Below are 15,128 nucleotides of genomic sequence, written 5' to 3' on the forward strand. Positions count from 1 at the left end.
TCATACACTGTTTGTGTTGTTAACTCAGCTAACTTACTGGTGCCAAGCTGCAACTGTCACCTACATTTAGCGAAGACTTTCAAGTGAGGGCTTTTAAAGCATGATACTGAAGTTTCATATGTCAAGATGTCAAACCACTGTTATTACAATCATAGCTAGGCAGCAACTCCAAAAACTCCAAAAAAAATGTTTAAAAAAAGAACTGAATTGCCCAGTACTTTCATTGCCAAAATGTCACACATTGGAGCTGAAGCTTTGTCAGTAAGGCTCAGAAAGTCAGTGACAGTAGGCATTTCTAGGTCTATTTTTTTTTTTTTTTTTTTTTTTTTTTTTTTAAATACCTCCCGGCCCTGTCTCTTATAAAATGTTATCCAAGAAATGTCAACTTTTTTTGGTCTGGCTTTAATGATGCTCCCACCCCCCACCCCCACCCCCCCCCCCCCCCCTCTCTCCAACACACCCTCTCTCACAGCTCCCTGCTGCCTGGTAAGAACTGAATCACTACATGGACAGCAGAAATGTTACTCACAACCAAGGCAATTACCGACTTGCAGACTCTACGACAAACATAGCTTGGACCAGATGTGGAGTTTTATGAGATCCAGACCCAGGCTGCTTTTTAATTATTTAGATCCTGTTAAAAAACAATCAAAATTGTGAATGGGCATGTCAAGGAAAACAAATCAGAGTTTAAAAAGCAAAAAAAGGGGGGGGATATGGTAGTTTTCCTCAATAAAAGTTTATTACTCCTCAAAGATTTGACATTCATATATAAAAAAATACATAAAGTAGGTCTAATCGCACATGTATGCCTGTAATAGCACACCTGTGCAATATGCCTGCTTTGTAATCATCAAGAGAGGAAACAGGCAATAAATTCAACAGTGGCCTTCTCACAGTTCTGTTTTGTTAAGAAAATAGGAAGCATGTATATACAGCCGTAGCATGCCGTAAACTTTTCTGCGGCAGCTCACCTGACAAAATGTTTTAAACAGTTAGATATGGGTACTGGGACAGGCGCGTGTGTGTGTGTCTGCTATTTTTAGAGTCAATAGAATAACATTGTAATGTTCTCTGTCATGCTTTTTGCATTATGTGTTTTTTTGCACGTGAGGTTGCAGTTGAAACTGACTCTTCTCAAGGTGTGAGTTGCCTGTCTCCGTCGCGGGCACAAGCTCAAACAAGGGCTCTCCTGGAGTCCTGATTAAACAGTACGCTTTCTCACACGCAGAGCTCAGGATAGGGCTGCTTAACTGCAGGGGCAGGTTTACTCTGTGTTTCCTCCTTGCTCCAGTGCAGAGCTATCACTGTTTTTCTAAAGTTCACCCACAACAGGGTCTGTTACATTGATTGAAACAGTTTTCGGATCTTCACACCACCGCCAAGCAAACTGATAAAAAAAAAAATACTCTTTTGAAGTTGTTACAGAACGAAATGCTCTAAAGAAAGTTCCACTGTTAGAGGTGTTAGGGTGTCTTTTTAATAATGTCGGTGACAGTTTAGATAAATGGATTGTAATATACCCTAGAATGCTTGTAAAAGACTCTGTGTTTTTATAGCTGTGCTATTATGGGGAACGCATGTTAACCTGCAAACTTTATCATGATAAACTTGCACCAAGGGTGAGAAAAGACCCTTTGATTTGGAAGGCATATGATTTGAGCAGATCGCTTGTTGCGTCTCACTGACTGTGCACAGAACTCATCCAGATTGCATAAAGCCAGTTCACCCAGTAGCGCTCAGTTTATTGATAGTACTGGTAGGGGGCGAGATTATACGAGAGGCCCGGCCGCTCCTCTTCTGGCCTCTCTCTCCACACCGTCCTCACTCCAGCAGAGACTGCTGAAGTTAATAAAATATGATTAATGGGGCTTTTCTTGCAGTAATCTTTGTAACAGACAAAAGCTGTCAGGCGGAATTGCTTGGAAATGAGCATTATTGGCTACTCCCCTATCTCCCTCTCTCTCTCTCTCTCTCACTGGTTTGTGTCTCAGTAGGCCCCCATCCATCAGACAGGAGACTGGGGCTCTGGGTCTGCCATCCGTCATGCTGTTTATTGGACAGTTTGGGTGCCGGAAATAGCAGAGAGAGTGTCTCCTTATAGGAGAGCAGAGAAACGAGCTGTCTAATTAGCAGGAACTGGAACATTATTTTCTGTTTTAACTTTTAAGGAAGTTTAAAGTCTAACAGACCAACTGGAAAATTGAATGTCTGTGGTTTATCATAGTGGCTGGCAACTGCTAAAAAATAATAATAATAATAATAATAATAATAATAATAATAATAATAATAATAATTACCACCACCATTACTGCAGGAAATGAATAGAAAACCATGCTTTATAAATATTTACCAGTATATATGTATGCTGTCTGTATAAGGGATATTAAAACCTGTAAGAACACATGTAAAGTATGCAGATACATTTGTAAAGATAAAAGTGAAATAGAAAATAGAGAAAATACATATTCAGAAACCCATCATGCAAAACTAGCAGCCTTGTTTATGGTATGTTTTGCCAAAAAATTTAACAAAATATAAAAATATAGGAGAGACAGGTACAGCATTATATAATAGAATACAGAATCGCCTTTCAAACACAAGAAATACAAAAGTAAATGAAGCAATAGTTATATATGCATGTATATCTTTTGTTTTTAAATGAGCACATCATCGATACTGCCCTTCCCGCTGAAATGAATCCAGCTAATAAGGTCCTCCACCTCACTGCTGACAGCAATGGAGGAGCTTACAGCTGCATAAACTTCAGGGCCTAGCCATTCCTGTCTGTGATTCGCCATGCTTTCCCTACAATTTTGGCTTCGCTGAACTTTTCTTTTATCCTGTCACTGCATTCCACCGTCGCTAAATATAACTCGTGGTCTGTTCCAACCACGTCCTGAACCATTAAACCAAAACCCTTCAATCATTTAATTATCCCTATTATACCATTAATGGAACTCCAGGATCGGAGTTGCCTACCCCAAATCCAAGGTCAAACATTTCCCCCCCAAAAAAATACTTATGTAACCCCTTCAGGCACCCAAGGAATCGAGTGCTTGTTCAAACGGTCTCTTCTTCTAAAAGACATTTTGAGAACGACCTCAAAAGGAAACAGACAATGTGGATGACCTGTCAGTACATTGTAAACCCTGTTTCGTGCATCTCATTGCACAAATAAGAAGGTTAGCAGAATGTATTTATTTGTGGGGCACAGGTGTCCCTTGTACCTTTTTAAAAGGTTAAGATTGAAAGCACAATGCAGTACTCTGAAACTATATTGTATATTTGGAAGAATAAGAATACTCCTGTAATGGTGTTTATTTAAAGTTGCCTAGTGTTATGGCAGTACTGCAGGCATCTACAGCGTTCTGCACAAGCTGTATCTTTGGAATCGTCCAGCCTTTTACCCACCTTCATAGCACCAGTCACAGTTTTCAAGCATGGCTGCCCTCTAGCTGTCAGACTTTGCTCGTCACTTTTAGATTTTTTTTTTTTTTACAACAGCCTCTGTGGCAACTGACACACTGTTAGCTTTCTTTTGTTTCTTACGCTGGGAGAATCCCACAGAAAGCAGTAATAAACACGTCACTTAAAGAAAGGGATAAGTTGACAGGGTTTTTTTTTTTTTTGCTTCCCCAGGATATGAATATACAAACGAGAGAGAGGCTGTTGCATTATCAGACTGCTATTGTGTTCTGCTTCTTTCTCTTTATATGTTGGCATACTCTTCCTGTTTTTGTTCACGAAAGGAAATCTTCTGGCATCCTTTTTTGTTTGGTTATTTGAAAGTGCCAAGTTTAGTGTGGAGCAGTGTGGTTAGGGCTCTGGGCTCTGGACTCTTGACCGGGGGGTTGTGGGTTCAATCCCTAGTGGAGGACACTGCTGCTGTACCCTTGAGCAAGGTACTTTACCTAGATTGCTCCAGTAAAAAAACCCAACTGTATAAATGGGTAATTGTATGTAAAAATAATGTTGTAACAGTTGTAAGTCACCCTGGATAAGGGTGTCTGCTAAGAAATAAATGATAATAATAATAATTTAAGAAACACACTCCCGATTTCCGGAACGCAACAAGATGCTTATTTCACCTTGGGAATTGTTGCTCGGGACGCGTTTTTTAAAAAGTTTGACAGCTGGTTTATCCTCCACCCACCTAACAAACCAGCACAAACACACATCGCTTTTCACTTTTCTCATAAACAGCTTTTCATGTTGGTTACTTCCTGCAGTCGTTCTTACCCCCCGTATTGAAATGTTCACACTTTAGGTGGGTGATTCTGCTGCTTCTCAAACTGGAAAAACATGATTAAAAGCTGCAAAGTTTGGGTCACAGTTGTGGTTTCACGCAGCCTTTTGACCCCCGCCTTTTTCAGACCTCTGCATCGATCAAATCTTGAGTGAAATTTCCACATTGCGGTTTCATTTGTATAACCAGTTTACAGCTGTATTCAATGCGATACACCGGCATACTGCAGCAGAGAGGTACAGTAAAGCATTTTATTTTTAAAAAAAGGCAAACCATGGTAAACTCATATAAATGCACAGTACAAGCAAGAGAAAAACTTGGAAAAACAGCTAAATACTAAGCAACCTTTTATAAGGCTTCTCCTTATTTAACAAGATAATAATTCTTATTTAAAAAAATATTTGTTTTGTAAGCTTATAAATCCAGTTTAATACTTCTCTCACCAAGCTTTTTGACACATATGTATAATGCCATATTTAAGGCCATATAAATTGGGTACCATTCTTAAAAAAAATACCCTGTTTTTATCATGCTTTACAGTACTTCACTGTGAGGTACCATTTTTGCCACGCTGTTACATGCCTTAGTACGGGGTTTCCTATATTCCAAGGAAGCTCTTTTGTAAACAAAATGAATCACAAATGCGCGCGCACACACACACACACACACACACACACCTGGCTCTGTCAAGACCATAAACACCTACCAGTCACTTTATTGTTTTGATGTGTTTTTTTTAAATTATTTTCCTGCCATAGACAAAGAATTCCTGCTTCCCAGACTGTAGCTGTCAACACAGCCCTTCCACATCCTGTTTCTGTTTTAAGTAAAGAAGCTCCTCTTTTCATCAGGTCTACCCGGCATGTTGCTGGATAACGCAGACACTTGTCCATTAGGAGTCAGTCTGTGCTGCCTATTGGCCGTTGAGTTGGGGAGGGGGTCCTGTCAGTCCTCTCACCAGCGCATGTATCGCTTTGAGTGCAGTGGCAAAAAACACGCCCAATATACAGCAGGAGTCACAAAACTCCTTTTAAAGTTTGTAAAAGTTTGAGTCATGTTGTGGTTGTCCAATTGCTTTGTGGTCATATGTGGTTGTTTTACACCTGTTTAATCAATGAAGAAAAAAAAATGCATCAGATTCTTGTAGTAGTAAGCTAAAGCCATTCCTGCTCTTATCCTAAAACTCGTATTTATTATTTAAGTATATTTTTTAGATGTTACATATATAGAGATGTTACCTATATAAGACTGCAGTCTGTCTTTGTCTTTTTATCCAATTACTACCAATGCAGGAAGAGTCGCCATAAAAGCATCTGAAGGGCTGTATTTGCAGAGTTACATCTAGACTTAACTTTTGTGGTTAACAAAATTAAAGTAAGTAAGTTATTGTAACAAATGTAGTTAAAGAGAAAATTAAAACAACAGGTAGATGCAGCCAGTTATAAAAATGCACCAAAAAATGACAAAGTAGCCTATCCTCCAATGAGGATAGGACAGCAGCGTGGAGTAGTGGTTAGGGCTCTGGACTCTTGACTGGAGGGTTGTGGGTTCAATCCCCGTTGGGGACACTGCTGCTGTACCCTTGAGCAAGGTACTTTACCTAGATTGCTCCAGTAAAAATCCAACTGTATAAATGGGTAATTGTATGTAAAAAATATAATGTAATATCTTGTAACAATTGTAAGTCGCCCTGGATAAGGGCGCCTGCTAAGAAATAAATAATAATAATAATAATAATAATAATAATAATAATAATAATGAGGATAACGGCGCTTAATGTGTTAATAGAAGGTAGCATGTACATGTGTGTGTATGTGTGTGCATGTGCGTGTGCGTGTGTACGTACATATGTGGTGATTGTGATTGAGATTGCCACCCTCTCCTCTCCTATCCCCTGTGGAAAGTGAATAGAGAATAGCGAGCACTGTTCTCAGAATGGACTTGGTCAGTGGAGGTCACGGTTCCTTTAAAGAGCAGCTTCAGACAACAGAACATTGATCCTTGAAAAGCCTTCTTCTGAGTGGAGGCTGAGGACTGTGTTTACATTCACCTCTCTTGACAGTTGCCAGCTCTGAGTGACTGAACAAGGCCGGTCTGACTGGAGGGCTCCCCACTCGCCTCTGATATCAATCTTTCTGTATATGTGGAGAAGTCAGAGTTCGTTTAAATCAGCCCACTTTGAATTTCCTTTTTCTTTGACAAAACCTAATTTATTTTTTAAGATTTTTTTTTTTTTTTACTTTTGTTTTATTATTTTTCCAACATACTGGTAAGCTGGGTCTCTCTTCTTGGGTTTGTTTTGACATTTCCAAATTTGAAATAAAAATATATCTCTCACCCTAACGTCAAAGAGCATTAGGAGCAATGTTCCAGCGTTCGGTTCTGATTTTCTGAACGTGCGGTTTGACAGTGCTAAATCAGAGTTTAAATAGCGGTTTCTGGTCAGGCTTATTACCTAAAAGTTAAGAATCACGATCACATATACTTAAGATCTGTGGATTCAGATTTGATGAGCTTTTTAGGAAATTTGCAATTAAGAAAAAAAACTGTAAAGAATTCCCCATTAGAAAAATAAATACTGGAAGTACTGTAGGAGATGCAATAAAAAAACAATACAGCTCTGCCCTTTTAATATTACAATCACACTTTCAATAAAGGTCTGATCAAACATAAAGTAAGCTTAGGCCACTTTTTTAACTGCATAGGGCCTTAGAAAAACACACTATTAGTACTGTAGTCTTGAGATTTTAGTTTTTTTGTTCTTTGTAGTACATCTGTGCCTTTATTTTTGAATCACAAACGATGATCTTGCCTGGTGTGAAAGGCCTGTTCTGGTAAGCACATTCACACACATACACACGTACACTTTCCATACATCTGATTCTTTTCATCCCACACATTCCTCTTCAGCTGGGCACCGTAACACCAGGAAACCCATTAACTGCCAGGAGAACGCAGCATTTACGAGCACACGAGGCCTGCGTGTTGGCGAGAGGGAGAGTGGGAGAGAGAGGGGGAGGGGGAGGGGGAGGGGGAGGTTTGCAAAGGCGTGGGGTCCTAGTTTGGGCCGGGGGGTGCTGGTTCTGTTTGTATATGCACCCGCACACCACTCGCGGTTTTCCAGGTAGGTGTCCTTCTGACGCAAGCGAAGTTAGGAAAATAAATACACCAAAAGGCTGTCTTTTTCTGTGATTTTTCAACGCTGATCATTATTGGAAGCAGAGTTATTGCAGGCCCTAGTTAGCCTGCGGCTCATTAAGGGAGAAACAGACCTGGACTGCTTTCTAACTGTGCTTGGGTGTTATGGAAGAGGTTCCACTGCGTGTTCAAGTCAAACTGTTTCCCATCAGAAGACACTGTGCTGTGGAGCAACAGTTTACTCTGTATCACAAGTGGGCAACGGCTCTTTATTTCACTTCTAGAAACGTGTTTGCTTCCAATTGCTTTGTGGTCATATTGCAATTCAGTTTATACTGTATCTGCCCTATTCTGTGGCGATCAAACTGATGTTTGTCATCCAGAAAAAAGACACTTTTAGTGGCAACAGGGTCAGGTTTTGCTAATAAGCTTTAGGCCAGTGTCTCCTAAAATACATAACTTAAAAAGTCTGCAGCTCTGAAGTGAAGTTAACCTTCTTCGTGTAAAGCTGTTGCTTATTGTCAAGGCTGTAGGACCAGTGGTGCAAGAGGGGGTACTGTCAGGACACAATTCACAAGCTCCTGCACCAGTTCTCAACTTAAACAAATGTTTTACTTCAGGACAAAAGCCATTCTTCAGCTGTGTAATAAGACAAGTACACAAAACATCCTGAAAGAAATAATTTTTGTACACTGCAGTTATACCTCCTTTCATATATATATATATATATATATATATATATAATATATATATATGGCATATGATGTGTTTATTGCTTTCATATAGATATAGATCCCATTATAGCTCTCTTCTTCATTCATATAATAAAGGGTGAAAGGCAACACACACACAGATTTATACAAAACTGACTCCCTGTCATTATATTTAATTAGAAAAATGTGTGCCCATGGGTTTCTATTGTCCCAGCTTGAGATCAGCCTGGGCCGGATGGGATATTAGGATCACTAAAGCCAGTGCTGTGAGTTTTCATCTTTCATTACAGTTGAAATAAGTCTCGGGGAACGTTTTTATTTCTGCTCTGTGGCAGGCTTCAGTTTGTAGATTGAACCGGGCTTCATATTACTGCTTTTAATTTGGTACACATTAAACAATTGTATTATATGTATATATATCATCAGACATGGAATCCAAGTGAATTCACTTCATTCAAGGGGATTTACAAAAAGAAACAAAAGGAAAGGAATATAGTTAGACCAAAACTGGTGCTCAAATTAATACGTCCCTTCGTTATTTCAATATCTGATTTACATCAAAATCAGAAAATGTTAAGGGAAGAATTTTTCACTGTAAAGTTTAGTTCATGTACTGTAAACACTGAGACTGTGTGTCAAATTCATGGATTATCAAATTGTGAAACAATGATGAATCACACTCGAGCACTTACAAAATCTAACACCGTGTCACATCACTGACGACCAGGTGTGTGTGTGTGTGTGTTACAGAATGTATTCAAACGCTGTGCTGTACACCACGGAATCCTGCGCTATTCTATAGTTAAGAGATTAACCCTGTTAATAAAGGTAGTAGCGATAGTAGATTTGAAGGTACTGTTCATTAGACACTGTGATATGCAAACACTTGCTTTTCAAGACCTCAAAAGCCTCTTCTTCTGGTGCTGGTGATCATTTAAATGGAATTGTTTTATTTTAGAACCGTATTTGTTTTTCCCAGTTAATCTAATGCACAGTGTCGATTCAGTCTACTACAGTATTCTGAAGTCCAGCCTGGAATCATACTTCAAGTGAGGCATTACATCCAGTCTTTTCTAGTATAGAAAATATGTGTCAGAGATATCAATACACTACAGCTGAACTGCAGAAAGTGCGCCATTGAAAAACAAAGACTTGTGGTTTTCTGCAGTGTTAAAATCAGACAAACCAAAGCTTTATTGACTCAGGTGTCATATGTCAACCTCTTTAGATTATGACTAACAGTGTTGTTACGGCCAGTGTTGCACAGATGAATAGATCTGCAGTCTTTTATATTTGTTAAGTAGGCGTGTATACACGGGAGTGGATGGAGCATTTTATTATGATTTTATTTTCCTATTGCTATATGCTTCATTTTTGAGGTGTGAAAATGAAAGTCTATGTGTGGGCGCAATGCAAAAAAAATCTATTGCTGTTTGGTTTTTCTTTATCTATTTAAAAACATGTTTCGTTATTGCCTGTAGTGTTGTGAAGTACCACCGCCCATAAACTTCAATAAGGCGTGATTTTTTTTTGAGGTTTTGTCTTTTAAGTTCAAAGGTGTGGTGAAGACAATTCTGTGCTTTATTTATACACAGTACTTGTTGTCCAAGCATTTGGATTTAGTTTAACGATACATTAACTTGAAGAGCTGTTTTAAGGCATGCTTTGTTATGACAGTAATTGATTAATTGTTGTTTTAGAGAAGGCAGTTATTGGGGTAACACTTTACATGAAGCGTCTCTAATGACTGTGTATTTACATAGTAGTTACTTAGTAAATACACGTGCAGTAGTTACTTAGTAAATACACGTACACTTACTCATAATTACAAGGTTATGCATAGTTACAATTTACATTGTGTAAATCTTTTTGCACGATATAACCTTAACTCTAACCATAACCGTAACACTAACCCTTTTCTGATACAATCGTGTACTTTGCATATATTGTTCAAAAAAAATTACACATTAAGTACATTGTAACTATGCATAATAACAATGTAATTATGTGTAAGTACACATGTATTTACTAAGTAACTACTAAATACACAGAAATTAGAGACGCCATTTAAAGTCTTACCATTAAAAAAAAATTAAAAAATAAATAAGATATATTCCTTAAACCAGTCCTTCAGATATTGTGTGAAGTCCATCAGGTTACATCCCATTGCAACTCAACAAACAAAAAGGCAGCTTTTTTTTTAATCAATTAAAAAAAAAAAAAGCAACTTGGCATGTCTTGACTAGTAAGGCTATTTTTCTATATGATTGTGATCGATGCTTTTTTTTTTTAATTGATACATTTTAATTCAACTTTGCTGAGAGCTTGATTTATGTATTTGCAACTTCAAAAGCACAACAATATGTGATGGACACTATCGAATTCCACCATGAGCTTCTATCATTACTGCCAGCAGACATATACAAGCACAAAAGGGTACAGCAACATGATTCTGTAGTTAATAAACTAATATAGGGACACACACTTTTTTTTTTTTTTTTGCACTTTTGAAGATACAAATATACAGTAGAGCTTTCTGCAAAGAGTATTTAAATAAGGGTAAGTTGTGCATTTTAAATAGAGTTCATTACTCTTTCAAACCATTTTATTAATCGCCAGTAGCAATTTCTAAACATTTTAAAGACGAGTGTGTGTGGTGATTCTTTTGAAGGGTACAGCAGCTGCAGGTTTGTTTTTTTTTGTTTTTTTTATCATCTACTCTTACGAGTCAAATTCCTTTTTAAATACAAACTCGGATTTCGGCTAAACGGTACAAAAAGCAGTAGTGTGAGAAAGGGAGACTCGACAACGTGAACGATCTCAAACTGGAACAGAAGAACGAAAGCTTAGCAGCTGTCCTCTAATTTTCCCTTCAGAAGTTTGTTTATATTCTCTGAACCAGCCACTTAAAAATGAAGCTGCCTTATTGGGAGCTGTGCTCCTCCTCCCTTGCGCCTGCACAGCAGCCCCCTCTTTATCATGCTTCTTTTCGTCACTCAGCACGGTCTAATTCAAACCCCCTTTTCCTTAACCCTGTTGTTGGTTTAGTCTGACAAAGGGTGATATAATATGGGCTACATTTATTTTTTTACGAAAAAAAAACTTGTACAATCAGCAGAGAGTGGCGCTTCTCCCAGCCTAGTAAATGTTCCTGAGGAGTGACAGACTAACATCTCCTTGTAATCTAATGAGATTACACACCCTTTACTGCATTTAAAACACCACACAGTCCCGTCTGCCCCTAGATCACATCTGGCACAAAGCTGTCACCCTCAACCAGTGCCTACCAAGAGATGTCAAACAAAAGAAAAAAACTATAGTATATTATTAGTTGAGTGCTTGACTAATTTGAATGCTGAGGAAAACATGCAGGATTGTTTAGAGTAACGTTGGCATGAATCAAAATGCATATTACAAGACTCAAGCATCCGTATACTCTAACTCAACTATTCCTTATGGAAGCAGTCAAGGAACAATGATCTTACTCTGTATGTGGATCAGGACTCTTGCATGCAGTAGCTATGGGAGACAGAGCCCTTGTCGTGTATATCTGGGCAGTGCAAGGAAAGGGAACATGCTGCACATTACCTTAAGTTTAATATGTTATTAGAAGAAGGAAGAAAAGGTTGCGTTCTCCACTCAATTATTTGTCTCTTTAAAGGTTTACTATGAAAGCTGGAGGAGTGGTTGTCTGCTTGTTTTTACAGTAGTGTGCACATTTATTGTAATCCCCTCTTGTTTTTGTAGCTTTGATTTGTGCCTTTGAAATCAATCCTCTTTAACTGGAAATCTTGGAAAATTGTCAGAATAGACAAATTAGTTATTGTCTAATTTAGACGACTTTAATAGGCCACACGTGCAATTCATTTAAAATAAGAAGAGAAAAGCAACACATAGCCGCAAATGGAAAAATGCATGAGGCTTTTCAGAAGTTGTTTAAGATGCCTAATTATAGAACAAAGTGGTCTAACCTTTTCACACACGAGTGCCTGTTGTTTCTATATGACTGAATACCGACCGAAAAATGTAAAATCTCACAGGTTTTCATGCAGGTAGGTATGTAAAGGACATAAATATCAATCCTTGAGGTGTTCTAAGACATTTGCACACTACTGTACTGTAGTTCATATGTAATAGAATTTTAATAGCTGACACAGATGTACTCACCTCTCCTGTCTCTTTCCCTCTGCAGACTGCTGGTGACTTGGGAAACGTGAAATTCTGCGTTGATGCCAACCAAGCTGGCACAGGGAGCTGGCTGAAATATGTGAGGGTCGCCCGCTCCTTTGAGGAACAAAATCTAACACTGTGTCACATCACTGACAACCAGGTGTGTGTTACAGCATGTATTCAATCACTGTGCTGTGTATACCATTGGGTGACACAGCCATTCTGACGTGAGGAATCCTGGGCTATTCTATAGTTAAGAGATACCCTGTTAGTAAAGGTAGTAGCGATGATAGATTTGAAGATGCTGTTCGTTAGACTGGCTGTGATATGCAAACACTAGCTTTCAAGACCTCAAATGCCTCCTCTTCTGGTGTAAGTGATCATTTAAATGACAGTGGTTTACTTCAGAACCGTGTTTGTATTTCAGTTAATCTAATGCACAGTGTCAACTCTTTAGTCTGTTACAGTATTCTAAAGTGCAGCCTAGAATCATACAGTATTTCAAATACATCATTTATTTTATTTTGTATATTGTGCATGTCCTTCTACTCTGCATTGCACATTCATGGGTGCATTCAGCAACATGCAAATCCAGTGAGATATCTCTAAGAGTCTGTGAGAGTCTCTCTAGAGGGTGGCATTTACAGTAGATCCGACCCTCTTTAGATTAACTGAATAGACTCCATTGGGTTTTCTGTCTGTTTTAATGAGATGCAAAGACAATGTCAGTAGACAATTCACTTCTGCAAATATATACACCTAATGCTAGTTCCAGCTGCAACAACTTCTATACTGATTCCCATCATACTGACCCTTGTAAATGTGTATAAAGATACTTGTAGTAGATGGTGCCTTCACTCTTGTTCTGTATAGTAGAGACACACACAGAGTGGTCCACACTAAGAGGCTGTGCAGCCCGAGGATAGCGGAGAGCATGTTTTTGATCTTTTCAGCATTTAAAACACACCCGTTTGATGGTACAAGAGAGCAGTGTGTGGGTGTTTTTTTTTTTGTTTTTTTTTTTGGTATTGTTGGAGCTGGACAGTGGGGGATTATGTGGGGATCCTGACACTGATTGATGATGTATCTGACTTTTTAAAGCCCTTCGCCAGAAGACTTGTTTTTAATGCAATCAAGACAAAAATGTCTAAATAAAAATGTCTGTATAATCCAAAGTTTTTTTTGTTTAGAGTATAAGAGCCTTATCGTAAGCCAAACCAAACTACCCATGCATCTAAGCAAGCTGCAGCTTCACACATAACATTGCGGTCTTGCAGTCAGTCAGGAAATTCAGATAGTTCAGCATGTTCTATCTGTGTTCTGTAAGCAGCTCATTTCACACGTAATACAAGCAACAACAACAACAAGAATCGGACAGTAAAGTAGTGCAGGTGCCACATGTTCCAATTGTGCAAGGAAGGAGCAAGCATGCAAGACTGTCATTTCATCAAGGGGGTCTAAAACCCTGAGAACATTATCATAATAAATTATACATACTGTTTGCACTTCTGATTGTGTGAATTTCATAAATATTTTAATTATGTAGTCGAGGGAAACATTGTATCGGCCCCATGATTAGCATCAATGTAAAAAAGCATGGTTCACTTATTAAAATTTAGCCAACTGGCCTAATATCTTTTCACAAACCGTCTTTTCTTAAGGTTTACATAACATGATATAGGCAAGTATACAGTTGTAACCAGAAATAAGCAAGTATATACAATTATAAATACATATTGAACTAAAATACTAAAATTATATATATATATATATATATATATATATATATATATATATATATATATATATATATATATATATATTCTACTCAAGAGTTTAGAATGCGAGTTGACAAACTTTATTTTGTTTGTTTTATGTTTTATTTTATTTATTTATGTATTTATTTATTTATTTATTTTTACAATATGTTCACTAAATGCACGTCCTGTGTATTTAAGTTCGTTTTAAAATTACATACTTGCACTTTTGAAAGCAGACGAGAAACCCATAAAAACAGGTCTACACCCAGAACCATTGCGTTCATTGTTAATAAACACAAACAACCCCGGACATTTCAGATAAGGTCGTGTGTTTTTTTTCTGTAATGTATAAAAAATAAAAAATAAAAAGTGATAACGCCAGATTTTGTCGGTGTTAACAATTAATAATAGATGTATCTGTGTTGCGGTGGTCACTCATTATACTGGATATGGGAGGGGTTTCTTGTGCACAGATCAGTCAGTCCCCTCTTTCAGATAAGAAGGGAGGGGAGGAGTGGCTCTGGTTACGCAGACCTTGAAGAAGCAATATTGTATCACTAATGAGAATACCTCAAATCACCCAAAGCCCCAGACAGACTAGAGTTGAGAGATTCTGCGAGCAGGGACGCTCGTCTGTCCTGCGTGCCTGTGCGACAACCGCGCGAGGCCTGACGGGGCACAGGCGTAGTAAAGTTATAATATGGGTTGTGTTGTGACCGCCACCGGCACAGAACTACTGTTATTACACCTGGAGTCTTTGAGAAAAACGGCGCAACTTTTACAACTCCACCGACTCAAGGAAAACGAAAAGGTCAGCAAAAAAAAAAAAGAAAAATAGAAAAAAACAAGTAGTTTGTTTTATTTGTGTATTATTATTATTATTATTATTATTATTATTATTATTATTATTATTATTATTATTATTATTATTTGTCAAGCAATAACGAATGCCGTTGGTGTTTTTTTTTGTATTTTTGTAGTGGTTTATTTATTCCACATCTGTTTGTCAAAGTATTTCGTGTTCATAATAAAATGTGCAGCACAAGTTTCGTGTATATAATATATATATATATATATATATATATATATATATATATA

At 37.9% G+C, this 15,128-nt stretch overlaps 1 protein-coding gene across 8 annotated transcripts in view; it reads left to right on the forward strand.

Moving 5' to 3' along the window:
• Nucleotides 1–15,128, forward strand: part of LOC117425596 (histone-lysine N-methyltransferase PRDM16) — a 220,319-nt gene that overhangs the window by 179,012 nt on the left and 26,179 nt on the right. For 7 of the 8 annotated variants that reach the window (XM_058993086.1, XM_058993085.1, XM_058993084.1 and 4 more), the window contains exon 4: nt 12,293–12,430. In XM_058993086.1, the coding sequence (XP_058849069.1) occupies nt 12,293–12,430 (138 nt within the window). Of the gene's footprint in view, nt 1–12,292; nt 12,431–14,474; nt 14,842–15,128 lie in introns of those variants that run through there. The other variant, XM_034042655.3, reaches the window with a different exon arrangement.

This window comes from Acipenser ruthenus, chromosome 20 (genome assembly GCF_902713425.1).
Source record: "Acipenser ruthenus chromosome 20, fAciRut3.2 maternal haplotype, whole genome shotgun sequence".
NCBI classification, from domain to species: domain Eukaryota; kingdom Metazoa; phylum Chordata; class Actinopteri; order Acipenseriformes; family Acipenseridae; genus Acipenser; species Acipenser ruthenus.